Source organism: Canis lupus, chromosome 21 (assembly GCF_048164855.1).
Source record: "Canis lupus baileyi chromosome 21, mCanLup2.hap1, whole genome shotgun sequence".
Classification (NCBI taxonomy): Eukaryota; Metazoa; Chordata; class Mammalia; order Carnivora; family Canidae; genus Canis; species Canis lupus.
The window spans coordinates 30,482,518-30,506,354 of NC_132858.1; the positions used below are offsets into that span (position 1 = coordinate 30,482,518).

Below are 23,837 nucleotides of genomic sequence, written 5' to 3' on the forward strand. Positions count from 1 at the left end.
ACGCGGGACGGTCAGGTGGGCCGGTCGAGGGGGAGTCTATGGACTCCCACTCTCATCAGCTTCCTCCTCCTAGAAGCATCCTTCTCTTGCCTTCGGACACGCTCCCCTGGTTTCCCTGTCACCGTGTTGGACGTTGCTCCTCCGAGTCATTGACTGGCTCACCGTCCCCGCAGGGGTGGCTGCCCCCAGTGCGCCTTCCTCCTCCCTCACTCCTCCCGGCTCTTCCAGCGTCCTGCTTGGCCTGGGTGGCTAAGGGCTCTCTTGGCTGGGACAAGGCTGAGTGTCGCTAGGATAGAGACCCGAAACCAGAGTAGTCAAGAATACCCAGTTGACGGCTTCCTCAGGGAACAGGTCCAGGGGAAGTGTTTCGGGGGGTGGTAGCTCCGCCCCAAGGGCCTGCAGGGATCCTCTAACCCCAGAGGCCACTTAGTCCCTATGAGGGAAGTCATGGGAGCCTGGGGCAGGAATTTCCTCTAGCACTTGGACCACCGACTTGGCTCACATTCCACAGATGATCTTTTGACACATGGCCCTACCTTAGCTGCAAGGGAGGCTGGGAAATGTGACCCACCTGGGGAACAGCCAGCAGCTCCGCCACCGTCCAGTTGTAGAACGGTGGAGGAGGTTCCGCCCTGCGCCTCCCGGCCCTCGACTGCCCCCGGCAAGGTGGCCCATGGGCATTCCTCCCCAGCACCGCCAACGGGGCAGCAGAGCCTGTCTTCCCTGAGCACCGGAACACGCGTGAGCTCTGAAGCCCAGCCGTGCGGTTTTGCAGTTTCGTGGGCCTCCGTCAGCCCAGGCGCAGCCACCCCCACCCCCAGCTCCTCCTGCTCGCCCCGGTCTGCCTGCCCTGCCCGCTCCCCTCTCTCAGGTTAAATGAAAGTTACCCTCAAGGCATCGAAAATAATGGACCACAGGGCCAGGCAACAAGCGAGCGACTGCAGCACTTCGCCACAGAGGCCCCGCCTGCGCGGCCCGGTGCGCGGCCTGCAGCCCAGCCTGGCACGAGCCCCGCGGCCTGACCTGCTCTTCGGACAGGACCAGCTGGGCTGCCCATCCCGACGGCGGCGGGTTCCCGGATCGCCTCCCCTCTGCTCCTCTCTTCCTGCAAGCTAGCCAGTCTCTGCCCTGGAGGACCTTGCTAAAAGCATCGTTGAGCAGTCACCACGTGCAAGTATTTCTGGCTCTTTCCAACCATCGTCTTTCGAGAATTACAGGCTCAGTGGGCATGTGGCCCGTCTTCCAAATGATCACAGGTAATGCTTTTAATAAATGTTTTGTCACAGCATAACAAGGGTTACCAGCTTTCCATCCTCTGCTCCTTGTTTCCGATTGCTCACCACCTGTTGGCCAAGCCAGTGCCACATATTTTAGGTTTATTTATTTATTTATTTATTTATTTATTTATTTATTTTTATTTATTTGACAGAGAAGGAGAGAGAAAGCGTGCAAAAACGCAAGCCAGGGTAGTGGCAGGGAGAGGGAGAGGGAGAAGCAGGCTCCGCCCTGGGCAGGGAGCCCGATGTGGGGGTCGATCCTAGGACCCTGAGATCATGACCTGAGCCCAAGGCTCTTCACCGACTAAGGCACCCAGCGCCCCTATTTTAGGGTTTTTATACCTGGCAGTTTTGCATTGCTGGTACCAATTTCTGTATTAGAGTATTGCTAAACTGCTGTTTAAAAAATCCCAAATACAATGACTTTAAGATTAGATAAATTACCTTTTTGTCACATGATACAGTTCTGATAGGAGCACTGCAGGCCCTGCCGCCTCAGGTGGGGGGTTTTGAGGGTAAGCGGCAGGCTCCAGGCCCCACCCCTTGCCAGCCTGCTCTCCCCCCCTCCCAATCCCTGGCTCACACTTGCCGGCCTGGCACTTGCTCAGGCCAGATCCGTGGAAGCAAAGCTGGGTGCCTCCCAGCAGCCCATCCAGTCGTCTCACTGTACCTCCAAACAAATCTCACATCTGCCATTTCCCTACCTGCCCACTGCCCTCACCCAGTCCACGTCATCCGAGCCTCATATCTGGGGGTGACGTCACACTCTTGTAAGTGGGCTCCCTGCTTCTTCCCCAAGCCCCCCAGTCGGCGCAGCACATGGCAACCAGGGTGAGCTTTTAGACACGTGACTGGGCGCTTGCAGCCTCTGTGCCTGGGCTCCCGCGCCTCAGCACTGCCTTAGGATCAAACCGTGGCTGCCCAGGCCTCCCCTGGCTGGCCTCCTCCTTGCCCCCTCCTCTCTGCGTCAGCCACTTGGGTTTTGTCACTGCTCCTGGAAGGAGCCATGCTCTCCCTGCCCTAGAGCTTCTGCACCGGTCCTGGCTGCCTGGAGCACCCTCCTGTCCCGCCGTCACACTCCCGTTCCTTCTCTGCCCAGGGCACAGGGCCCCGCTGGAGCACCTGGGGGCATCTCAGTCCCGCTGCCAGCCGCCGTGCCTGGGGGAGCTGCCGGGCTCCTCTGTGCCGAGGCCCGTGTGTAAATGACCGCGACACAGTGTGGTTCCCCTGGCTGGTGAGTGGCGGCCGGAGTGGGCCTAGTGGGCCGCAGCGGGGTCACTCCTGTGTCTCTGGGTCACCTTAACTGTGGGCGCTGAGGGGCCTCCCGGCCGGGCCGCACTCACCACCCCGCCGCCCTTGCACCCGGGAACGGGAACGCAGGTGTGTTCAGGGACTTACTGCTGAGGGCGGGGGCACTCCGAGCTGGCCCGCGGGGCCCCAGTGAGGCTGAGGCCGGCCTGGGCGCGCTGGCGGGTGGCGGGCGTCCACCGGGGACTCGCGGGTGGGCCGGGCAGGGTGCCGGGGGCGCTAGGGTGGTGGGGCTGAGGGCGGGGGGCGAGGGGATGGGGGGGACGGGTGACCGCGGCCGGTGCTGGGGGCGCTGCTGTCCGGGCGCCTGGGGCGTCGTGGTTCCGAGTGATGAGGGCGGGGGCGGGGCGGCGGGGGGGGGCGGGGGGCGGGGGGCAGGGAGGAGGGGGGCGGGGCCGGCCGGCAGCGGGGAGGCGGGGCCCAGACGAGCGCGGCTGCCTCCGGTGCCGGGCCCTGCGAGCCGGAGCCGCTGGCCTGCCCTCCCCGCGCCGGCCCCCCCCGAGGCCCCCCCCGCTGTTCCCCCGCTGTCCCCCCTGGGCGGCGGGCCCTGCCCCCTCCCCCCTCCCCGCCCCCTCCCTCCCTCTTCCCGCCCCCCCCCCCCCCCCGCCGCCGCTCCCGGAGCGCCGCGGGCGGGGCGTGCCTTCCGGAGGGGGCCGGGCGGGTGCTCCGGGGCGGCGGGGCGGCGCCAGGCGGAAGGGCGCGGGGCGCGCAGGCTCTCCGGGCGGGGGCTGCGGCGGCGCCCGCGGCGAGTGGGCAGGAGCGGGCTATATAAGCGGCGCGCGGGCCCCGCGGGGCAGACGGCGACAGCCGCGGCGCGGAGCCCAGGGACCGGAGCGCAGCCCCGCGCCCCCCGCCCCCGCGCCCCCGCCGGGCCCCCGCCCGCCGCCCGAGTCCGCCGCCGGGCCCGCCAGGGCCGCCGCCGCCCCGCAGCAGATTTGGAGCCCCCGGCCCGCGAGCCCCAGGCCGCCGCCCCCCGGGGCGCCCCGCCGCCGCCGCCGCCGCCCCCCGAGCGCCCCGCCGCCCCGCCGCCCGGCCCCGAGCCCGCGGGCAGCGCCATGGCGGCCGCCGCGCCCGTGGAGCCGCCGCGCGTGGGCTGCAGCTACCAGGCGGTGATGCCGCCCTGCGCCGGCCTGGCCCCCGAGCTCCCGCAGCCCGCGCGGCCCGCCCGCCCCGCCCGCGGCAAGGCCCGGCTGCGGCGGCCGCGCCAGTCCCGCTTCAAGACGCAGCCGGTGACCTTCGACGAGATCCAGGAGGTGGAGGAGGAGGGCGCGTCCCCGCTGGAGGAGGAGAAGGCGCGGCGCTCGTTCCTGCAGAGCCTGGAGTGCCTGCGCCGCAGCACGCAGAGCCTGTCGCTGCAGAGGGAGCCGCTGGGCGCCTGCAGGCTCCGCAACAGCCTGGACTCCAGCGACTCGGACTCGGCCGTGTGACGGCGGGGGGCCCGCGGGGCGGGGGGCGCGCTCCGCCGCCGCTGCCCGCACGGACGCTCGCTCGGACGGACGCACGGACGGCGCGAAGGGCGTGTGCGGGGGGCGCCCGCCGCAGCCCGCAGCCCGCAGCCCGCAGCCCGCCCGCCCCGTTCCCGGCCCCGCGCCCCGCGCCCCGCGCCCGCCGCACGCCCCGTCGGAGCTGCCGGGCGCGGACGGGCCGGGCGCCGCGGGACGGATATTTATTTTTGCATCGCGGCGGCGGACGGCGGCGCTGACGCCACGACCTTCGTCCCGGGGCCGGTCGGGGGCTCCCGAGTCGAGACGAATAAAGTCCGTCTATTTGCACGCCGCGTTCCTCCAAGCTCTTGACTCCTCCAAGCCTCGGGGCGCAGGCTCAGGACGCGGGGGCGGGCAGCGCTGGGGCGGCTCCGACCTCCCGTCCCGGGCCGACCCGGCCGCGCCCAGGCTGCGCGGGGCCATCGCCGCCCCCGGGGGTCCGCTCGCGGGGAGCGCTCCTGCCCCGGCCCCGCCCGAGCCCCGGAGCCCTGCGCCCGCGGGGGGAAGGCCGGCGCGGTGCGGACCGAGGGGCGCCTCCTTCCTCGGTGCGGGCGGCCCGTCGGGGGCCCCAGGCGGCGGGCCCTGGGCGGGGACGTGGGCGCTGGGCCCCGTGGAGGGCTCGGTCCGCGCTGACCCAGCGGCGCGCGGGGCCCCGGGCGCTGCCCCCCGCACGTTGCCCCCGCAGCCCCCCGCCGTCCCCGCCGTCTCCCCACGCCCCAGTGCACAGACGACAAAACAAACCTGGGGGACAGGCCGCCAGGTGGGACGCCCCAGCGCGCCCAGGGCCGGCCCCGCGCGAGCCCCCACCCCGGGCCGCAGTGTGGACGCCGGCATCTGGGCGCGCGGCACCCAAACGCCCCCCTGAGCGGCACCTCCCCCAGCGCCGACCCCGCAGAAAAGGGGGGCACAGGGAGGGAAGCAAAGGAGCCACAACGGGCCGGGGCCAGGGCTGAGTCTGCGCCCCCCCCCGCCGCCCCGCCCCAGGTGCCCCTGCTGGGGGGTCGGACCCACCGCCCCTTACCTGCAAGGCCGCGGCCTGGGGCAGCCGAGACTCAGCCTCTGCAGCTGCCAAGGCCCGGCTGCTCTGTGCTCCTTGGGGTGCGAGGAAGGGGGTGAAGCCCAGAACCCCCGACCCTAGTCTATTCCCTCGTCCCTCTCCCCTGTCCACTGTCCCGCTCCTGCCGTGTAAGTGGCGGGTGCCGAGCCTTCCCGGAGCGGGCTGGGGGCCTCACCTCCCTCATGCCTGGGATCCCAGCCCCGTTCCGGCAGCGCCCGGGACCCCGCAGCGGGGAGCCTCCTTCGCTGCCCTTCTGCACACCCCTGCCGCAGGGCTCCCCGGCCCCCGCCCATCTCCAGGGGCTTGGCCCAGCGTCCGTGGGGCATCGATCACCCCAGTTTCTGTGTAGCCTCCGGTAGGGCCCAGCCCCCGGTTGGTGCTTCCGAAATCATATAAAGAGTTAAAATCAATAAAGAGGCAGTGAGGAAGAGCGATGCCCACCTTGCCTAGTCCTACTCTGCTTTATTTGTTCATTACCCTACAAAACCAGTCACTCATCCCCACCCCCACCCTGAAATACATATGGTATTTGGGGTCTTGTGCACATTTCTTTTATGAAATGGGTTTATGTTCCAAATACTCTTTTTAATCTGCTTTCGGCCTTCCTGGATTTGTATTTAACATCCATACGTATGGATCTACATCATGGTTTTTATAAGATCCTGCTGAATAGATACTCCACCTCTAATTAAGCCACTTTTCCACTCTTTGGTATAAAAACAATGTCCTATGTGTCCCCGTTTCGTAGTACTGCCTGTGCCTAGCCGTGAGTTCTGAGGGCTGGATACAGACCGAAGTGTGGAAGGGGCGGGGACCCGGAGAGGGGCTTGGGGGGGGTGGGATGTGGGATAATTAGGGGGAGCAGGCTGGGTGTGGGGTGCTGCCCTGGGAACATTCTGTCCTGAGGCAGGAAGAGGGCGGGTGGGGATAGGGGTACTGTGGCCTGAAGGCGTTCCCAGCAGCTCGCAGCTCCCAGGGCGAGGGGCCGGAGGTCAGAGGGTGCAGGAGGAGCCAGAGAGCATGAGAAAGAGGAATGAGGCCCCTCGGGAGCCGGGAGGCGGGAAGTGCAGACAGCGCCTAGAGACGGAGGAGGCTCGGGCCAGCACTGGGTGGGGGGGGGGGGGGCGAGCGGGAGGCAGGGAGGCCGAGAAGGTGCTGCGGGGAAGGGCTGGGGCGAGGAGCCAGAGCCTGAGCAGCGGGGGTGGGAGCCTGCTCCGTCTGCCGCCTCCCTCCTCCTCCCCACCTGGGCCTCGCCTACGGCCCAGTCTGGGTGACGGGTTTTCAAACAAGCTGGACAACCCCCAGCCAGGGCCCTCCCCACCCGGGCCTCAGGCGGCCTCGCAGGGCACTGCTGCGCTGGGCCCGGGTGTTGAAGGAAGGGGCCTGTGGCCGCGGGGACCCCCCCTCGGGGCGCCCTGGGGGCCCTGGACCCTCTGGCTGGCAGAGGGAGAGGGGTGACGAGGTGGTGGCTCCACCCCTGGGAGCCTGCTCTCTCCTGAAAACATTTCCCCGGCATTTTACGGATGAGGAAGCTAATAAGGGTTAGAGGGGCCAAGTTTCCAGCCCGGTGCCACACAGCTTGTCAGTGGCAACCAGGGTGGCAACCCCATATAATTTGGGTTTTTTTTCTTTTTAATTTCAGAATGTTTAAATCCTGTGCTCTGTCTAGAGCATGAACCCCAATTCCTTCCCAAAGCCCTGCGGCAGCCTCGAGAATGGGCCTTGCAGACAGGGAGGGGGAGCCGCCCTGGCTCTAGGTCCCTGCCATGCCCACCTCCAGCGTCTCCCCTCCCCCGCCCCCCCATGACCAAGCACTGAGCTGAACGCCAGCACAGATCCGTCCCGGGAGACCCGGATTTCTGTATTGCTTGACTTTGGCTCCAGGATTTCCCAGTGGCTCTGCAGAAGCTTCCGGAGATGCCAGGGCCCCTGTCTTGCCTCCTTCCCAGGGCCCCTCCTGCATGCACCGCCCCGCTGAGCCCCGGGCCTTCCCCGACCCCTTCTTCACTTCCCACAGCCGTGTCTCCAAGGACACCCTTGCACACTTCATCCCCTCTCTCGGGGTCTGCTTCCTGGAGACTCCAGGCCCGCATACCCTTCTGTCCCCCAGCAGGTGGCTGGGACTGCCTGGTGGCTCTCTCAGCACCCACTGGCACAGGGGAGGATGCTGGGCGTCACTTGAGGGGTCCTGCAGAATACATTCAGGTATGGCCCAGCTTGCCAGCAAATACATGTCCCAGCGTTCTGGAAGGCAGTGAGCCCGGTATGGCCTGTGTGTGCGGCCAGAGGGCCAGGGCCTCCCACACAGGCCGTGTCCCCATCCTCCCGGCTTAGGCTTGAGGTCTAGGTCCCAGACGCTCTTATGTGTAGGTCTCAGTGTAAGGTTTTGCCAATGGCATATATTGGGAAGAGCAGCACGTTTCTGCAGGCCTCGGCCTGAAGCGCACCCTCCCACCGCCCCCACGCTCTTTCCCCTTCCTGTGAGTGGGAACATAGACGCACGCGCCTGCAACCCAGCAGCGATCGAGCCGCCCGGGCCAATGGACTAGAGGACGGCAGGGCGACAGGATGGAAGGCCCCCAGGCTCCTGGATGACCTTGTGGAACCCAGCGGCCGCCAATCTGGAACGGCCCTCATAGACCATGACGTGCCAGAGAAACACACGTCCATCTTCTCTGAGCCACTGAACCATCATCGGGTCTCATTATCGTAGCAGCCTTCCCTGACCCTAAACAAACAAACAGCAATACAGGCAGTTTTTTACTGCTGTTATTTTTTTTTAAGATTTTATTTATTCATGAGAGACACAGAGAGAGACAGAGAGGCAGAGACACAGGCAGAGGGAGAAGCAGGCTCCACGCAGGGAGCCGACGTGGGATTCAATCCGGGACCCCAGGATCACACCCTGGGCTGAAGGCGGCGCTAAACCGCTGGGCCACCCAGGGATCCCCATTACTGCTGTTCTAACGGAACCCCTAAACTGAGGCATCGGCTCAGTGGATTTGCTGCAGGTGGGAAGAGTGCAGGCACTGCGGGCTGGAAGGTTGGAGATGCTCGTTCGACCTTGGCAAAGCGGCTGGTAAAACCATCTTTGTGACGCCTTGGGAGGCTGCTTCTGTGCTGGCTGAGCTCACGGCTCTTAAGAGAAGTGGCTGGAAAGAGCTGGAATATCAGTGTGTCGGTTGCTGGTCTTTGCGGCCGCCAGCAGGTTAAAGAAAAGACAGGAGAGACGGGAGATGGAAAGGAATGGAGAGATCTAGAAGCAAAGCTCCTGGGAGGTGGAAGCCACCCGCCCCGTTTCTGATGCACACGGAGAGAAGTCAGCTGCCGTGGCTCGTGGCTCGTGGCTCGAGCCTTTCGAGCCCAGCGCAGGATCTGGCCCCAGAGCCAGCTTAGGTTAAGGTTATTGTCTTCCCACCAGATCCTGCCGTGTAGCCGTGTAGGGGGGACAGAAGCGAGCTGGGCCAGAGCGGGAAACAAAGCCATAAAGCAGGCTCCAGAACTGTGCTGAGAAAACACCCGGGGGTGGCGATGGGCACCTGGGACCAGCCAGGAGCACTGGACCAGAAGAGAGGCCGGAAGCAACCAGTGAGCACAGTCCTGTGGGCCCCAGGGAGGTCAGACCCTTTGAACACCTACTTCAGAAGTGACCACAGAGGATAACGGGGAAGGGAGAACTTTCCAGAACTGGGTTGGCCAAAGTAGCCTCATCCTCCAGAGCAAGTGCTCAGCGGTTGCCAGGTTGCCAGCACAGTGTGTTGTGCCCTTCGCTCCAGGGTAGCTGACGTGCCGCGGCGTCCTGGCCTTGGGTGTGTGGTGCGGGGACCCAGCAGTCCCCTCGTGGGGACGGGTGCGCTCCTGACCCCACCGCCGGCCCAGCCCACACCAGCCACCTCCCTGGGCACCCCGGTGTGTTCTCCAGAGTCCAGAGCCTATTCCTTGGTTTTTCTCTCTCCCTCTTTTTCCCCCCTTTGGCTCAGTTGTTTTGTTTCTTAAATTCCACATGCGAGTGAAATCATATGGCGTTTGCCTTTGTCTGATCGGCCTACTTTGCTCGGCACGATACCCTCTAGCTCCAGCCACGTCATTGCAAACGGCAAGATTTCTTTTTTATGGCTGAGTAGTATTCCATGCGGGTGCAGGTGTGCGCGCGGGTGTGGGTGCAGGTGCGGGTGCGGGTGCGTGCGTCTGTGCGGGTGCAGGTGCAGGTGCCGGTGTGTGTGCAGGTGCGGGTGCAGGTGCATGCACCGCATCTTCTGTAGGGTCACCAGTCGCAGACAGTGGGCTGCTTCCACGTTGGGCCATTGTCTGTCCTGCTGCTGTAAGCCTAGGGCTGCGGATCCTTTTGAGTCCGTGCTTTTGTGATTTTTGAGCAAACAGCCAGCAGCCCTACGGGATCACAGGTGGCTCCGTTGACCTTCAGGGGACCCCCCACGCTGTCTTCCGAGCGGCTGCACCGGTTTGCGTCCCCCCCAGAGTGCGACGGTTCCTTTCTGTCCACGTCCTCGCCCACACTTCTTGTTTCGCGCGTGTGTGATTTTAGCCCTTCTGACGGGTGAGGTGGTTTCTCGGAACTTTGGCTCGCGTTTCCGGACAAGGAGTGGTCGCGTGTCTCTCCCGTGGTGGTGGCCGCACCAGGGGCTTTTGAGTGCTCCTCTCCCTCCCTTCTCCCCCACCCCCAGCTCTGTCGCCATGCCCCTTTCATGTCCATCGCAGTGCTTGGGCGCTGGGAGGGGCGGCTGGGATGGGGGCGCAGGAGCCGTCCTGAAGCTGACGGGCCCCGGGGCCACGAGGAACCGCATGGGCCTCCGGAGAGGCCTTCTGGCTCCAGACAAGCTGCGCTTCGGCCTAGAGGAAGGCCAGACGGAGTGGGGCGGGCGGCCTTGGAGAAGCCCAGCTCGGCGGCGCCCGGGAGCCAGCGGCCAACCAGAGCACGTCCGCTGGGGCCCCTGAGACCGCTCTCCGCGTCCTTGCCTGCGCAGGGCTAGCCCGGCTCTCCCGGGCCTCCTTGGCGGCGAGCAGGGCCGTGCTTCAGTTTCCCGGAAGACGCAAGCGTGCGGGGCGTGCCGCGCTCAGGCCTGGGCTCCTCGCAGAAGAGTCTAGGCCCGCCTGCGGTCAGCCTCCAAGGTGCAGGCAAGGCCCACGGACCCCGCGACTCAGAGCTGCCCCCGGGGGCCCGTGGCCCCAGCCGGCCGCCAGCGAGAGAAGTGGTCTGCGGCCAGCAGGCGCTCTCCATCCCGCCCCACGCAGGCTTCCCCACGGCGGCAGAGCCGCTCCCCAGCCCAGGGTGTGCTCCAGCAGCGGGGCTCGGCCGGGCGGGAGGCGAACAAATTTGGATCCCTGAACATCGTCCAGGAAATTGTTTTTCCGAAGAAACCACAAAAGCCCGTAAGTGTTTTGGCCCCAGAACTGCCTCAGCGGAAGACACGTCTTGTGACAACCAGCTCACATGAGGACAGAAGACCCAGGGGACAAAACCGGAGCTGCCTGGGCACCCCTCCGGGTCCTCACAGTCCCCAGCCCCCGTGTGCATTGCCCCGCTCCGTCCTCCCTACCTGGCACCTGCTACAGCCCTGCCTCCTCAGCTGCCCCGTGGCCCGTGGCGGGTGGCCGGTGGCCGGGTGGGCAGGATGAGCCCACAGGTAGGTCCTCACAGCACGAGGAACCACATCCGAGCCTGGTAGAGAGTGTGTGCATCACCCAGAGATCTGGAGGACGGTCGCTTTGGGGTGTCCCTAGTGGAGGGGGTGGAGCATGTCCTGCCCTTGAGGGAATGAGCACCCTCGGGTGCTTAGTGGCCGCACATTGCTAGGGATCCCCCAAGATCTCTTCTGTCCTTTGTCCTACGCGTGACACAGGGCCACTCCCAGCCCACCCCACCCCCGGGATGTTCTAACCGGTGACAGTGATAGGTTTTCTCTATTCGGGGTGAGTCCGAGGTGGGCATCGGCCGCTCGGCCTGTGACGACGGGCATGGAGCTGTGTCGTCTCATGGGGTCTGCACCGGCTTTGGCTTCCCTCACGCACGGGGCCGCGTGGTCCTGGGGGTGCCGGAGCCACAGCTGGGAGGGAGCTTGGCCTGGACGCGCTGGAGGAGTGGCTCCCGGCCTCCTGGCCCGCTCAGGGGAGCACCGCGCCCTGTGCCCTGGTGGCTCTGCTTCCTGGGTGCACCCCCACCAGGACGCCTGGGTCCCCCACCGCGGCCACCGGGTTCCCGCTGCACAGACGCTCCCGGCCTGCATGCGATGGCACCGACACACCCACACCGGCCTTTCCCTTGCGCTGAGCCCTCTTCACCCTGACCGGCTCTGGGCGAGACACTTCCCTCGTGACCCCTGCTGACCGTTGTCGCGATCCTTCACGTGCCCGGGATGGCCTTGCCTGCCTTTCATCCGACCTCTCGAGTTGGCATCGGGTATGCCTCTTGCACCCAGTGGAGAGCTGGACTTTATTTTGAGATTTAGTCTGAAAAATATATGTATATTTAAAAAAATTAGTAAAATAGGGACCTATCACAAGTAAGGGGGTTGTCGACTCCCTGATCAAAAGCCTTCCAACAGGAAAAGCCTCAGGCCCGATGGCCTCCCCGGCGGATCCTACAGAAGAGTTAAGGAGTCAACACCAACACTTCTCAAAAATCTTCCCAAACCAGAAGACGAGGGAACGCTCCCTACCCCGTTTCATGAGACCGGCATTACCAAAGCTAGAGTAGAAGCCACGAGAAGGGGCGCCTGGGTGGTTCAGTCTGTCCCACCTTCAGGCTCGGATTTGGGGCTCAGGTGCGAGATGGAGCCCAGGGGGGCTCGCTGCTCAGCTCACGGCTGCTTAAGGCTTCCTCTCCCCTCCCACCTGCTCCTCCCTCTGGGGCTTGCTCTTGCTTTCTCTCTAAGAAATAAATCTTAAAAAAAGAAAGAAAAGAAAAGAAAAGGAAAGGAAAGGAAAGGAAAGGAAAAGAAAAAAAAGAAAAGAAAAGAAAAGAAAGAAAAGAAAAGAAAAGAAAAGAAAAGAAAAGAAAAGAAAAGAAAAGAAAAGAAAAGAAAAGAAAAGAAAAGAAACTACGAGAAAACCACAGAGCAATATCCCTTTTGGACACAGATGCAACCCCCCAGCAGGATGCCGGCCGCAGGGCCCAGCAGCCGCTAAATAGGATCGTGCACCGTGGCCACCTGCACCCGAGGCCCCGGGAACACAAGGGGGGTGCACAGACCCAGCAGCCGCCCAGGACCGGGAAGCAAGGGACTTGCTCAGTGCCACGGCCGCCCCCGGGGCCCACGGCCCGCACCCCCCGCCCGAGGCCCACAGCCTGCCCCGCGGCCCCTGGGCGCCCCTCCGCGCGAAGGCCCGGCCAGGGCCGTGAAGACCCTTCCGTCGGGAGGCCTCTGTCTCTTTCCCCGGTGTCTCCCCTCGTGATCGCAGCCCCGCTGAGCAGCCGTGGGCCCCGACGGCGGAGGGGAGAGCTGGCATCTGTGTGCGGGGGCAGCCCCCCCAACGCGTGCTTGGCTCTGCGCCCCCACATCCGCTCACTCGCCCCACCGGCATTATTGGGTTTCTCCGTCAGAGCCCGAGCGACAGCGAACAGGCCCTCGGTGTCCTCGTCCTCCCCGCCTGCCCGGCCGCCTCCCCGTCACTCCGTGTCATGCCCACATGGTTGCGCCTGTGCACATGCACACTCGGCTGTGCACGCTCCCTGTTACCTCCCTCTCCTCCAAGTGTGTTCAGGGCCAGCTCCGGGCCCCCGTCACCTCTTGGCGGCCTGCGTCGCTCTCTGGTAGCTTCCCCGAGCAGGGTGCGTGCACACAGTGCTCCCCGAGTCCTTGCACACCTGCGGGGTCTGTGTTGGCTTCACCCCGAGCGGCCCGGGAGGCTCTGCTGCTGTTGGGCATGGACGGTGCTGGGCCTGCCCCACCTCCTCCCTGCGGGGCCGACCACGTTTGCTTGTTTCTGTCTGTCTGCCTGTCTGTCTGGCCCAGCTGCTCAGAGGATGTTGTCCTCACCTCCAACGTCTGATAATTTTCCTGGGAGAGTCTTGGAGAGGACTGTTCTCGGTCCGCCTCCCCAGGCACACCTGGGATCCTTCGCATAGATTCACATATTTTATTTTAAGAACATTCCCCTCATTTCTATTTTTAAGTATTCATTGTATTTCGTTGTTTTGTGTTTCACGTCTGGAGGCTCCAATTATGTATACATTGGCTCCCTTTTGTCTTTTTAAAATATCTATCGTTTTCTGATTTTTTTTAAACCCACTTCTTTCACTTTGTCCCATTTTATTCACTTTCCTAATGTCTGTCCTCCACTTGTATTGCGTTGTCCCTACGTCCTCCTTCCAGGTGCGTCCTCGTTGCTGAAATTATTTTGTTTTTTCTCTTCCCTCTGTCCTTCCTTCTCTCATCTCATCTTCTCGCATTGCCTTGCTGTGACTTCCCTGAGTCGTTAGGTCTGTGTTGTGGTCTCCCCTCACAGAGGCAATTGTTCTAGTAAGATTTGTTCACTTTAAAAAAAAAAAAAAAGAAGAAGATTTGTTCATTTAGGGACGCCCGGGTGGCTCATGGCTAAGTGTCTGCCTTTGGCCCAGGGCATGACCCCGGGGTCCTGGGATCGAGTCCCGCGTCGGGCTCCCTGCAGTGAGCCTGCTTCTCCCAAAGCCTGTGTCTCTGCCTCTCTCTCTCTCTGTCTCTCATGAATAAATAAATAAAATCTTAAAAAAAAAAAAAAACAAGAAAAGAGAATAATCATTTAAAAAAAAAGATTTGTTCATTCGTAGAACAATGTTGAGTCAGATTTTTCATCTATTCTGCGGTAACACTTTTTTCCCGGCCGTTGTTCTTTATCTGGCAGGCCCTGCGGCTCTCTCCCACTCTTTTTCTTTAGCATCTTTGTATAGATTCTGTGCTAACTCAATTAAAAAAAATTAGGTGCCATGAAATGAGTTGGATTTTCATGCCCTAGATATTTGTAGAAGGTTCTTTGAGGGAGTGTAGTGTTGCTGGCTCTCCCCGAGATTTGCCGCCACTGGGTTGTCTACTGTTTCCTCTGCGTGTTTGCCCCCCACCCACACCCCCACACCACTGCCCCCCATCCCGCCACCTGCCTTGGGCTCTGCCACCCCCACCATCACCGCTCAGATCAGTGGCCGCGGCCGTGGCTGTCGTCGTCTAGGTTCATGAGCCCGGCGGTGGTTCCCACGCAGGGGCAGTTCACGGTGCAGCGGCTCGGGGTGGTGTGGGGACGGCCGGAGAGGCTGCTAACCCTCGAGGACAAGGACCCCGCACCCCGATGCGCCCCGATCCAGGAGGCTGGGGCGCCGTCCTCGCTGCAAGCTATAGTTCAAGGGGAACGACCCACAGGGCCCCCCGCTGGCTCGGCCCCCCGCCCGCCCCCCCCCCCCCGCCCGCCGGCGGCTCTGCCCTGGGGCTGCTGTGTGGGACCCCGGTCCTGCCGGCTTCAGGGAGGTCCCAATCTGTGGTTTAGGCAATGGAGCCCGCGTTGTGTTCTGTTGTCCTTTCCCTTTCAGAACATCCAGGAGAGAAGAGAGAATTTGCTTCTTCCTGCTTCCAGGTTCCCACCGAGATCCCGGGGGGCGGAGGGGGGGGGGGCGCTGCGACCTAGACTCTGGCTCGGGTGTGAATTGAGGCTGCAGACCCCCCACCGTGCCCCTGGGGCCTCGGGGCGCTTGCCTCGGACCTTGGGGTGCTGACAGCCTGGGGCGCCGGCCACTCCTGGGCTCCCCCGCGGAGGGAGGTCAGCCCCCCGCCTTGGGTTCACCCCGTCTCTCATCTTTGTTGGCCCCTGAGAGCCAAAGCCAAGGTCGCGCGATCTGGCAAATTCACCCCAAGGCGAACAGCAGCCTCCCGCCGTACCGCCTCTCCGGACTCCTCCTTCCACCTCTATCTTGGCTTCTGGGTGTTTTCTCCTTCTTGCCAGATCCTTGATTAATTTATTTTAGGTTCTTATTTTAACCAGCCTTTTTTTAAAGATTTATTTATTTATTCATGAGATACACAGAGAGAGGCAGAGACCCAGGCAGAGGAGCCCGATGCGGGCTCGATCCCGGGACCCGAGGCCACGCCCTGGGCCGAAGGGAGACGCTCCACCCCTGAGCCCCCCGGGCGCCCCTTAACCAGCTTTGTTGCTCTGGTTGTTTTCAGCATAAGAATCCGTGAGCATCTGTGTTCCACCGTCCTGCCCCTAAACAGAATCCCTGTCCCTAACCTCTCGGAGTCTCTACTCCCTCATCTCTAAAATGGGAATAATAGCAAAGATGATCTCCAAACCTCCTGTGAGGATCAGCGGGGTAATAGATGTCAACCACCCAGAACACTGCTTGGCCGATGGTGGGTGCCTCATGAGGTTACTTGTCCCCTTTCTCTTTTCTCCAGTTCCTCCTTCCCCTTTCCCTGTACGGGAGAGCGCCCTGGGGCGGCGCGGTGGGTGCCCAGCCTGCCCTAATGGCTGCGATCCCCGGGGGCCCCGCGTCCTGCCCACCCTCCGCCCAGTGCCCACGCCTGGCCCCACAGAGCTTTCCCTGTTTGCTCCCCTCCTGCAAAGGGCCAGCAACAGCGCCCGCCCCCAGCCAGCCAGAAACAATCTCCCACAGAGAGCATGCCTCCCTCACCTCCCCCAGACAGGCGTGGGGCCCAGGTGAAAGTTCCTGCATTTTTTTGGAGAGCTCTTATTTTTTAAATGATCTCATATTTAGGGGGGAAAACAGTGCAAAAAGAGTAGAGAGAACTTGTACATGTTCCTAACCCAGATCCCCCACGTGTTCACATTTTACATCACTCGCTTTACCGTTTGGCCTATTGGTGTATTGATCTCTCCATATCTACAGACACACGGACGTTACTATTACTATTATCATTATTTTCTGGACCTTGTGAGAGCTGCAAATACGAAGCTCCTTTACCTTTAGTTCCTCTTCGTGTGTGTTCCTAAAAACAAGGACACTGTCTCTCACACCCGCAGTGCTGTTCTCAAATTCAGGAAATTAATATAAATGTAACACGATGATGTAATCTATACATACACATTTTTTTCCAGTTGTCCCAATAATGTCCTTTATAGCAAAAAAAGGAGAAACATGTCTTTCTTGTCCTGGATCCAACCAACATGGCATGTTACACTTAGTTGGCAGGTTTCTTATCTGGAAGAGTCCCCCGATCTGCCTTAGTCTGTCATGGTCTTAACATCTTTGAAGAGTATAAACCAGGTCTTTAGTCGAATGTCCCTGAATCTGAGTTTGTCTGCGGTTTCTCCACGATCAACTCCACGGTTACGCGTGTTGGGCAGGAATAGCACAGAGCGACACCGTGACCTTCTCAGCACATCGGGTCAGGAGGCCCACGGTGTCAGTTTGTCCCTCGCTGCTGACGTTCACCTGAATCACTCGGTTAAGGCGGCATCTGCCAGGATTTTCTACTATAGAGACAGGATTTTAAAATAACCGAGCATAAGGAGGAAAAAAAGAGGGAGGCAAACCAAGACGCCGACTCTAACTACAGAGAACGTGCTGAGGGTGACCAGGGGGCAGGTGGGTGGGGGCGGTTGAGGTAGGTGACGGGGTCAAGGATACAGACATCACCCGGGGCTCATCATCCGTCCCTTTCCCCTATTTCAGCCATGCCCAGCCCCGTAACCACCCATTTGTTCTCTAAACCTAACACTTTTTTTTAAAGATTGTATTTATTTATTTGACAGAGAGAGAGAGAGAGGAGAGCATGAGCAGAGGGGACAGGCAGGGGCAGAGGGAGAAGCAGGGTCTCCGCTGAGCAGGGAGCCCGACGTGGGGCTCGATCCCAGGACCCGGGACCATGACCTGAGCCAAAGGCAGACGCTTCACCGGCTGAGCCACCGGGCACCCCCGATGTATTACTGTATCTATAATGAATGACAGAGCCCTTATCTCTAAAGCGTCAGTAATAACAGCAACTCTGCGGTTTTTGCAGGAAGCAGCTGAGCTGTGCCTACTCAGGGCTCAGGGCACCATCACTGTGACCAGCTGGGGTGCGTTCCCCACTTCCATGTGCCAGGCCTGTCCCGCGGCCTGTGACGTGTACTAACCCACCATACGGGCCCTGGGCGGGGGTGACACTATTTCCTTGTTCCAGCAGAGGGGAGCAGGGCCGGGAGACACGCAGCGACTCGCCTGACCGAGCCTGTGTGGCCCAGAGTCTGAGTCCCGCCCCGGGGCCGCGTCTCCCCCTCACACCTGCCCCGGGAGCGAGGCGGATGCGCTGATGAGTACCCGGTGGGAAGGTTCGAGAGACTCCAGAGGGCGCAGGGAGGGCTCGGGGGCCACCCACGCACGGCAGGGCGCCAGGGGGAAGGCCGGGCCAGGACTGCTTCCCACCCCGCTCCTGGGCGTCACCTTGCTGACCCGAGCCGGCCCCGTGCCGCCTGCCTCGCCTGATGGCAGCTCGGGGTGGCGGCCCTCACCCGGGCCCTCGGCGCCGGGCACCCGCACAGCCTCAGCCCCGCTTCCCTGGCTAGTTCATGTCTGCGTACCCCGAAGAGCCCTCGGCAACCGGAAAGCACGCGTCATGCCCAAGCCAGCCTGACGGATAGTAGGCGTCCGGTCAGTCCTTGTTGAATGAGCCCTCTGCCCTCTCGTCTAGTCTTCCCTGACCTCCCCAGAGTCCTGCAAGAGGGTGTCCTCAGCTGAGAGGACTGAAGGAAGGCTCCCATGATGGCTCACAGAGAGAAGGGGCCCGTCTCCCCAAAGCCCGTGCCGGGCACGGGGCAGAGACCGATCCCAGGCCCATTCCACCTCTGTGCCTTGTGTCCCCCAGTGCTCTTTACCTCAATGTCCAGATTCCCAGTGCCATGGAAGTTGCTCTGGGCATCTGGAAACCCAAGCAGGGGGACTCTGGGTAGTAATGAGTTCTCAGGAAAATGGGGTTACTTATATTCCTAATACTTGGATTTGAAATGTGTATAATTGAGGCGTTTCTGGTGAGAACTTCTCTAAAACTGACAGCTGTGCTTGGCTGTGCAGTCCTACAGGCACTAGAAGAGACCTTTCTGGGAAGATCATCTTCTGCCTCCCATGAAGGCCAGAGCCACCTGGTCATAGTAGGTGTCAGGACTAAACCCAGCAGAAAAGGAGACCTGCCCTAGGACACAGGCGATTTGCTGACAGGCAAAGAAAGGAGTTTCCGCATCCGGTTTACCAACAAGGCCAAGCAAAGGGTGACTGTCGATTCAAAGAACACCAACCGTGGGCCAGGACGGAGGAGAACGCCCAGGAGTGGGGCTTCCCGGTAGCAGAATCACTGAGCGGGCTGGTTAACGCAGGCACCAGGGCTCTACGTCAGTGATGGTAAAATCATGATCTCTAAGAACTTTCCTCTCTCATAAGCATCCATCCACCCAAAGGGATGCTGATTTCTGCTGGTCTTTGCAGTCCAGTGTCATCGAGAAAAGACTACGTGATGTGACCTGGCATGAGAAACCTCCAGGACCAAATATATGGGTGGGAATGCGAACTCCGTGAGATAATCCAACACTGGTTATCCCTGACAGCTAGGAAATTTTGCATAATACGTTCTGCACACTAAATAATTCTAAGTGGTAGCTCTAATGCATGACTGTTTCATTTTATGCGTTCTATATGCATCTACATCATGGAGTTTTGGGGTTTTTAAAAATGTAGATGTCCCGTTCTTTGGTTGGCTTCGATATATATGGGGGAAAAGAAACCTCAATATATGTAATAATAGTTGCAAGGTAATAATGCTTAATCAGATGCCATCTCCATGTTCTTAATGGTCTAAAAAATCGCTTGGGTCTGTGTTCAGCCCCTGTGGTGGGCGAGGGTAGGACAGTTGGATTGCAGCTGATATACAAGGGGGCTCGTAGGTCAGGAAAGAAAAGAAAAATGTCCAGTGAAGGAGAAAAGGTACAGGAGCACTGCGGTGGCTGCAGTAAGTGTTGAGGGAGTTGTTCTTGAATCCTCAATGAAAGACAAAGGGTGCGAGGACAATTTACTCTACACATTTCCCTCGAGTTAAGCCATGTCACAGCATTCTGTGTTTCTTCATTTAGTAAATGCCACCTCAACCCAGAACTCTTTTTTTATCTGTTTTCCCCAGTGGCTATGGGGGATCCACCGTGGCCGAAGAGGCCCTCGTGCGCTTGCGCCAGTCTGAGAGTGATGCCTCCTGAAATCTTGCACCATGTGGGCCTCACTTGCTTTGCCCTCATCCTGGCTCTGTGCAGGATGAAGTGAAATATTCTACTGTCATTGAGAACCACATTCTTTGGTGTGTGAGTGATGCATGAGAGGAAGCAAAATCAACAGTGTACTCCTAAACTTGAATTGGAAGTATCAGTATCAGTTCATGTTTTTCTTCTTGTGATGTATTTTATTTTAAAAGTAAGAACACATTTCCTAGTTCTGTGCATTGAAAAGTCCAGAAACAATGACTAACCCGGTAGTAAAAAGCACCCCTGGTGCCCAAATTATGGTCTTTAAATACCACTTGCCACCAAAAGTACCATGGATCTTTGGGAAAATATACAGGGTGAGCCTGGAATATTTTTTCTCACCAAAAAGCAAGGAATCTGTTAAAGGCTACTAGAGTCAGTCAAAAGGACTCAGGAGCCAACTTGAATAAGCTCACACTGACCACTGAGGGAGCAATCGGAGCATCGGTAAGGATAGGAACTGCAGTGGATTGAAACATATCAAATATGCTTAATCGCATAATTTCTATAGTGATTAAGATCTCATTAACCGCCTTTGGGAGATGCCAAGAACAACTCATTTTGGAAATGCTAACAATAGGGCAAGAATCAGTTATTCTTCCTTTCCTACGTAAACTGCACTTCCAAATCACCAAATGATTGATGGGGGAGTTTCTCTCCGCATGAATATTCCAGCTGGTTAGTGGAGAGGGACTGCTAGGGTTAGCACATCGCCGTCTCCCCACCTCTAATGAGTTCCCGGATCTAGGCAGCGATCATCCTTCCTACTTATATTCCCCAAAGGGAAACAACCAGACACTATGTGCTTCTTGGTAGAAGAACACAGCCTCACCTATGACGTAGTCTTGCCAAATAATTGAGCCTCGATTTGATTATGTCTCCAGATCCAGTTATGAATGCACAGGAAGAACAGGGAGCAGAAGAAGGTGTTCAGTGACAGAAAAGGGATGCCGTTGGCGAAGCCCCAATTGTTTCTGCAACAACCACAGCAACAAAAAATGCAAGAAAAAGAAGAGTTGGAGGAACATCTCTAGAGCCCAAGAAACTAAGTGGCAAGTCCACGAGAACAGTGTAAATGATTCATTTGCATCCCAGCTGAAACATGTCAACAGTAGGAGCAGAACCTAGTGGGGCAACTGGGGAAATGCGAACGTCAAGATGCATGCTGACATGAAGGCATTATAGCTAGTAGTTTCTCCCCCCGTTGGTATTATTTTCAGCCTTGCTGTGATACAATTGACGTATAACATCCTATTAGCTCAAGGTGTACACTGTGATGATTTGACACACGTACATACTACAAAATGATTCCCTCCATAATCTTTGTTAACATCCATCATGGATATTTTTTTGGTGGACAATATGGATTTTTTTTTTAAGAGTTCCCCCTTAAGATATACATACACACATTTGCAGGTAAACCGGTAAGACATTTGCCGCAGTAATTCAGGGTGAATGGACGTGGGTGGGAGGCCAAGGAAACAGGATTGTCCGTGATTGAAAATAGCTGAAACTTACGATGGGCCAGTGGGGTCCATGGTACCAGTTTCTTTTCTTCTGCTTATGCTAAAGTTTTCACACTAAAAAGTTTTAAAAAGAACAAAGTCAAAATAGAAAGATGCTTCAGACAAGAAACCCTGCAGTCCAGGAAATTTTAAAGGAGTTCCAGGCAGAGGGAGATCATCACAGCTGCAAGGTGAGAAATGCAGGAGTGAAGGAGAAAGAAAATGGCAAAGAAGAGGTCAATCCAAATGTGCATCAGAAAACGATACTAACAGTGCCCTTAAAACTACGGAGTGAGGGGATCCCTGGGTGGCTCAGCGGTTTGGCGCTGTGCAGCAGCTTTTAATCTTGATGACGTCCCAGTAGTTCATTTTTGCTTTTGTTTCCCTCGCCTTGGGAGATGCAGACAAAGTAAGTTTAAAAAAAAATAGGAAAAAAAAGTTAAAAAAAAAAAAAATAGAGAGTAGGGCAGCCCCGGTGGCGCAGCGGTTTAGCGCCGCCTGCAGCCCAGGGCATGATCCTGAAGACCCTGCATCGAGTCCCACATCGGGCTTCCTGCATGGAGCCTGCTTCTCCCTCTGCCTGTGTCTCTGCCTCTCTCTCTCTCTCTGTGTCTCTATGAAGAATAAATAAATAAAATCTTTTAAAAAAATAGAGAGTAGTAGAGATAAAGATGGTCGTTAAAGAAGGATCCATGTCTTGATTACAGTTAAGAGTCTGCAGGGGGGGCTTGAGGGGCCGCGGTAAGGACCAGTCGGGGGATTTAGTGCTGCCAATGATGGTCAGTTTCCCGGCTGGACAGTGATCATACGGGTGTTGGCTTTATCACTGTTGTGCATCGGATATAACATACTTTTGCCTTATGTTCTCTTCTGCGTCGTATTTCACAAGAGTTTGCTCTGGTTTTGTTGGTGATGGGTGATGGGCATGATTCTGTTCCAGGCAGCCCGACCTCAAAGCATAAGCCTTTAGCCGCATTAATCCTGTGCTTTCTAATTACCTAATAATACGTAACGTTCGTCATACATGCTAACTTATTTAACCCTCATAATGACGCTATGAGATAGATTCTATTTTTCATCCCCATTTGAAGATGTGGAGACAGGGCATAAGCACGTTAAGTCCTAAGTCAGAGCGCAAGGAGGGGACAGAGCTGGGAACTCTGTGTGGCCCTTTCTGAGCTTCTGTGCCGGGCCGTGTACCGTAGACCACATCGTGGTCATCACAACACTCTGGAAACACAAGTGAAAGGCTTTTTGGATGTATTGATCATACCTTTTTTTTTAAGATTTTATTTATTTATTAATGAGAGATACAGAGAGAGGCAGAGACACAGGCGGAGGGAGAAGCAGGCTCCATGCGGGGAGCCCGACGTGGGACTCGAACCTGGGTCTCCAGGATCATGCCCTGGGCTGAAGGCGGTGCTAAACCACTGGGCCACCCGGGGCTGCCCCTGATCATACCTTTAAGTCTGTAAATAATCTTTGTTATCAGACTGGGGGAAAAATTCATGTGGAAGAACAATTCATTTATGAGAGCAAAGGTAATTTTGGAGCAGATTGGAAAAATCATCCTATAAGATGCCAGTATTTAGTAAAGCAATAATTCTTGGAGCGCCTGGGTGGCTTAGCCGGTTAAGTGTCCGCCTTTTGGTTTCAGCTCAGGTCCTGATGAATGGGCTGTAGGATCGGGCCCCACATCGGGCCCTCCCTGAGCAGGTGGTCTGCGTGAAGTGTCCTTTCCCTTAGCCGCTCCCGCAACTCGCATGCGCTTGTTCTCTCTCTCTCCCAAATAAACAAATAGATCTTTAAAAAATAATTATTAAGTACTGTATTTTAGGGGGGGGTAGACAAAGACAGCAGAATGGAATTAAGAACCTAGAAACAGACCCACATAAGTATGGGAATATAGACTCAGTAGGGAGGCGTTGCGCATCACTGAGGCAAGTACGGCCAACTTAATGTATTCTGCTGGGGAAGATGGCTATCCATATGGAAAAACATAAAGCTAAGTTACTAACTCACACCACATGTAGTCATAGATCTCAGACAGATTTAAGACTTTTTTTAGCAGCAAACATGGAAGGAATGTCTTTAGATCTTTATGACTCTACTGAAATTAAAAAAAAAAAAAAAACCAATCCTGCATATGACAAAAGATACATCATGCATCAAGTTAAAAGATGCACCACATATGTGCTGGGCTGCCTGTGTTTTATCTGGCGACTTTACTGAGAAGATGCTTCACCTCACTAGAAATCAAAACATACAAATCACAACAACAATGAAATTTCACGTCCGTCAACTTAGCAAGAATGATCTAATCTAGTAATATTTGCAGGTGGGTGTGTAAAAATGGGTACAAGCACCTTAGAATTTTATGATACCCACTAAGGTTGAAAATGTTCGGGGATCCCTGGGGGGCTCAGTGGTTTAGCGCCTGCCTTTGGCCCAGGCCGTGACCCCAGGGTTGCAGGATCGAGTCCCCCCATCGGGCTCCCTGCATGGAGCCTGCTTCTCCCTCTGCCTGTGTCTCTCTCTGCCTCTCTCTGTGTCTTTCATGAATAAACGGATAAAAATCTTAGAAAAGAAAAGAAAGAAAAGGAAAAAAAAGAAAAAAAAAAGGAAAGGAAAGGAAAGGAAAGGAAAGGAAAGGAAAGGAAAGGAAAGGAAAGGAAAGGAAAGGGGAAAGAGGAAAGGAAAGAGCAAAGGAAAGAAAATGTTCACTGCCCGGTTGCCCTAGGGACTCTACGTCTAGGTGTCTGTCCAGAAACTATCTCATCAGCACACGAAGAAACGGGCCCAAGGCTGTTAATTGCCACAGAAGCAACAAAACGAGACAAAACAAAACAAGATGAAGACAAACCTATTATCCCAGTGGATCCAACCTTGTGATCCCACAACACATGCATGACCTGGCGTGACCGGGTCGTCGTAACTGTAGCACAGAGCTAGTCCGTAGCTCAAAATGAATGAGGTAGAGCAGGGTGATCCCACAAAGATA

The 23,837-nt window shown here is 58.0% G+C and overlaps 1 protein-coding gene across 1 annotated transcript; it reads left to right on the top strand.

The window, feature by feature from the left end:
• The first annotated feature begins 3,291 nt into the window (after positions 1-3,291).
• Positions 3,292-5,578, top strand: C21H11orf96 (chromosome 21 C11orf96 homolog). Its single transcript, XM_072791993.1, has one exon. The coding sequence runs from the start codon at positions 3,641-3,643 to the stop codon at positions 4,010-4,012; it is 372 nt and encodes a 123-aa protein (XP_072648094.1). The 5' UTR covers positions 3,292-3,640; the 3' UTR covers positions 4,013-5,578.
• The last annotated feature ends 18,259 nt before the right edge of the window (positions 5,579-23,837 follow it).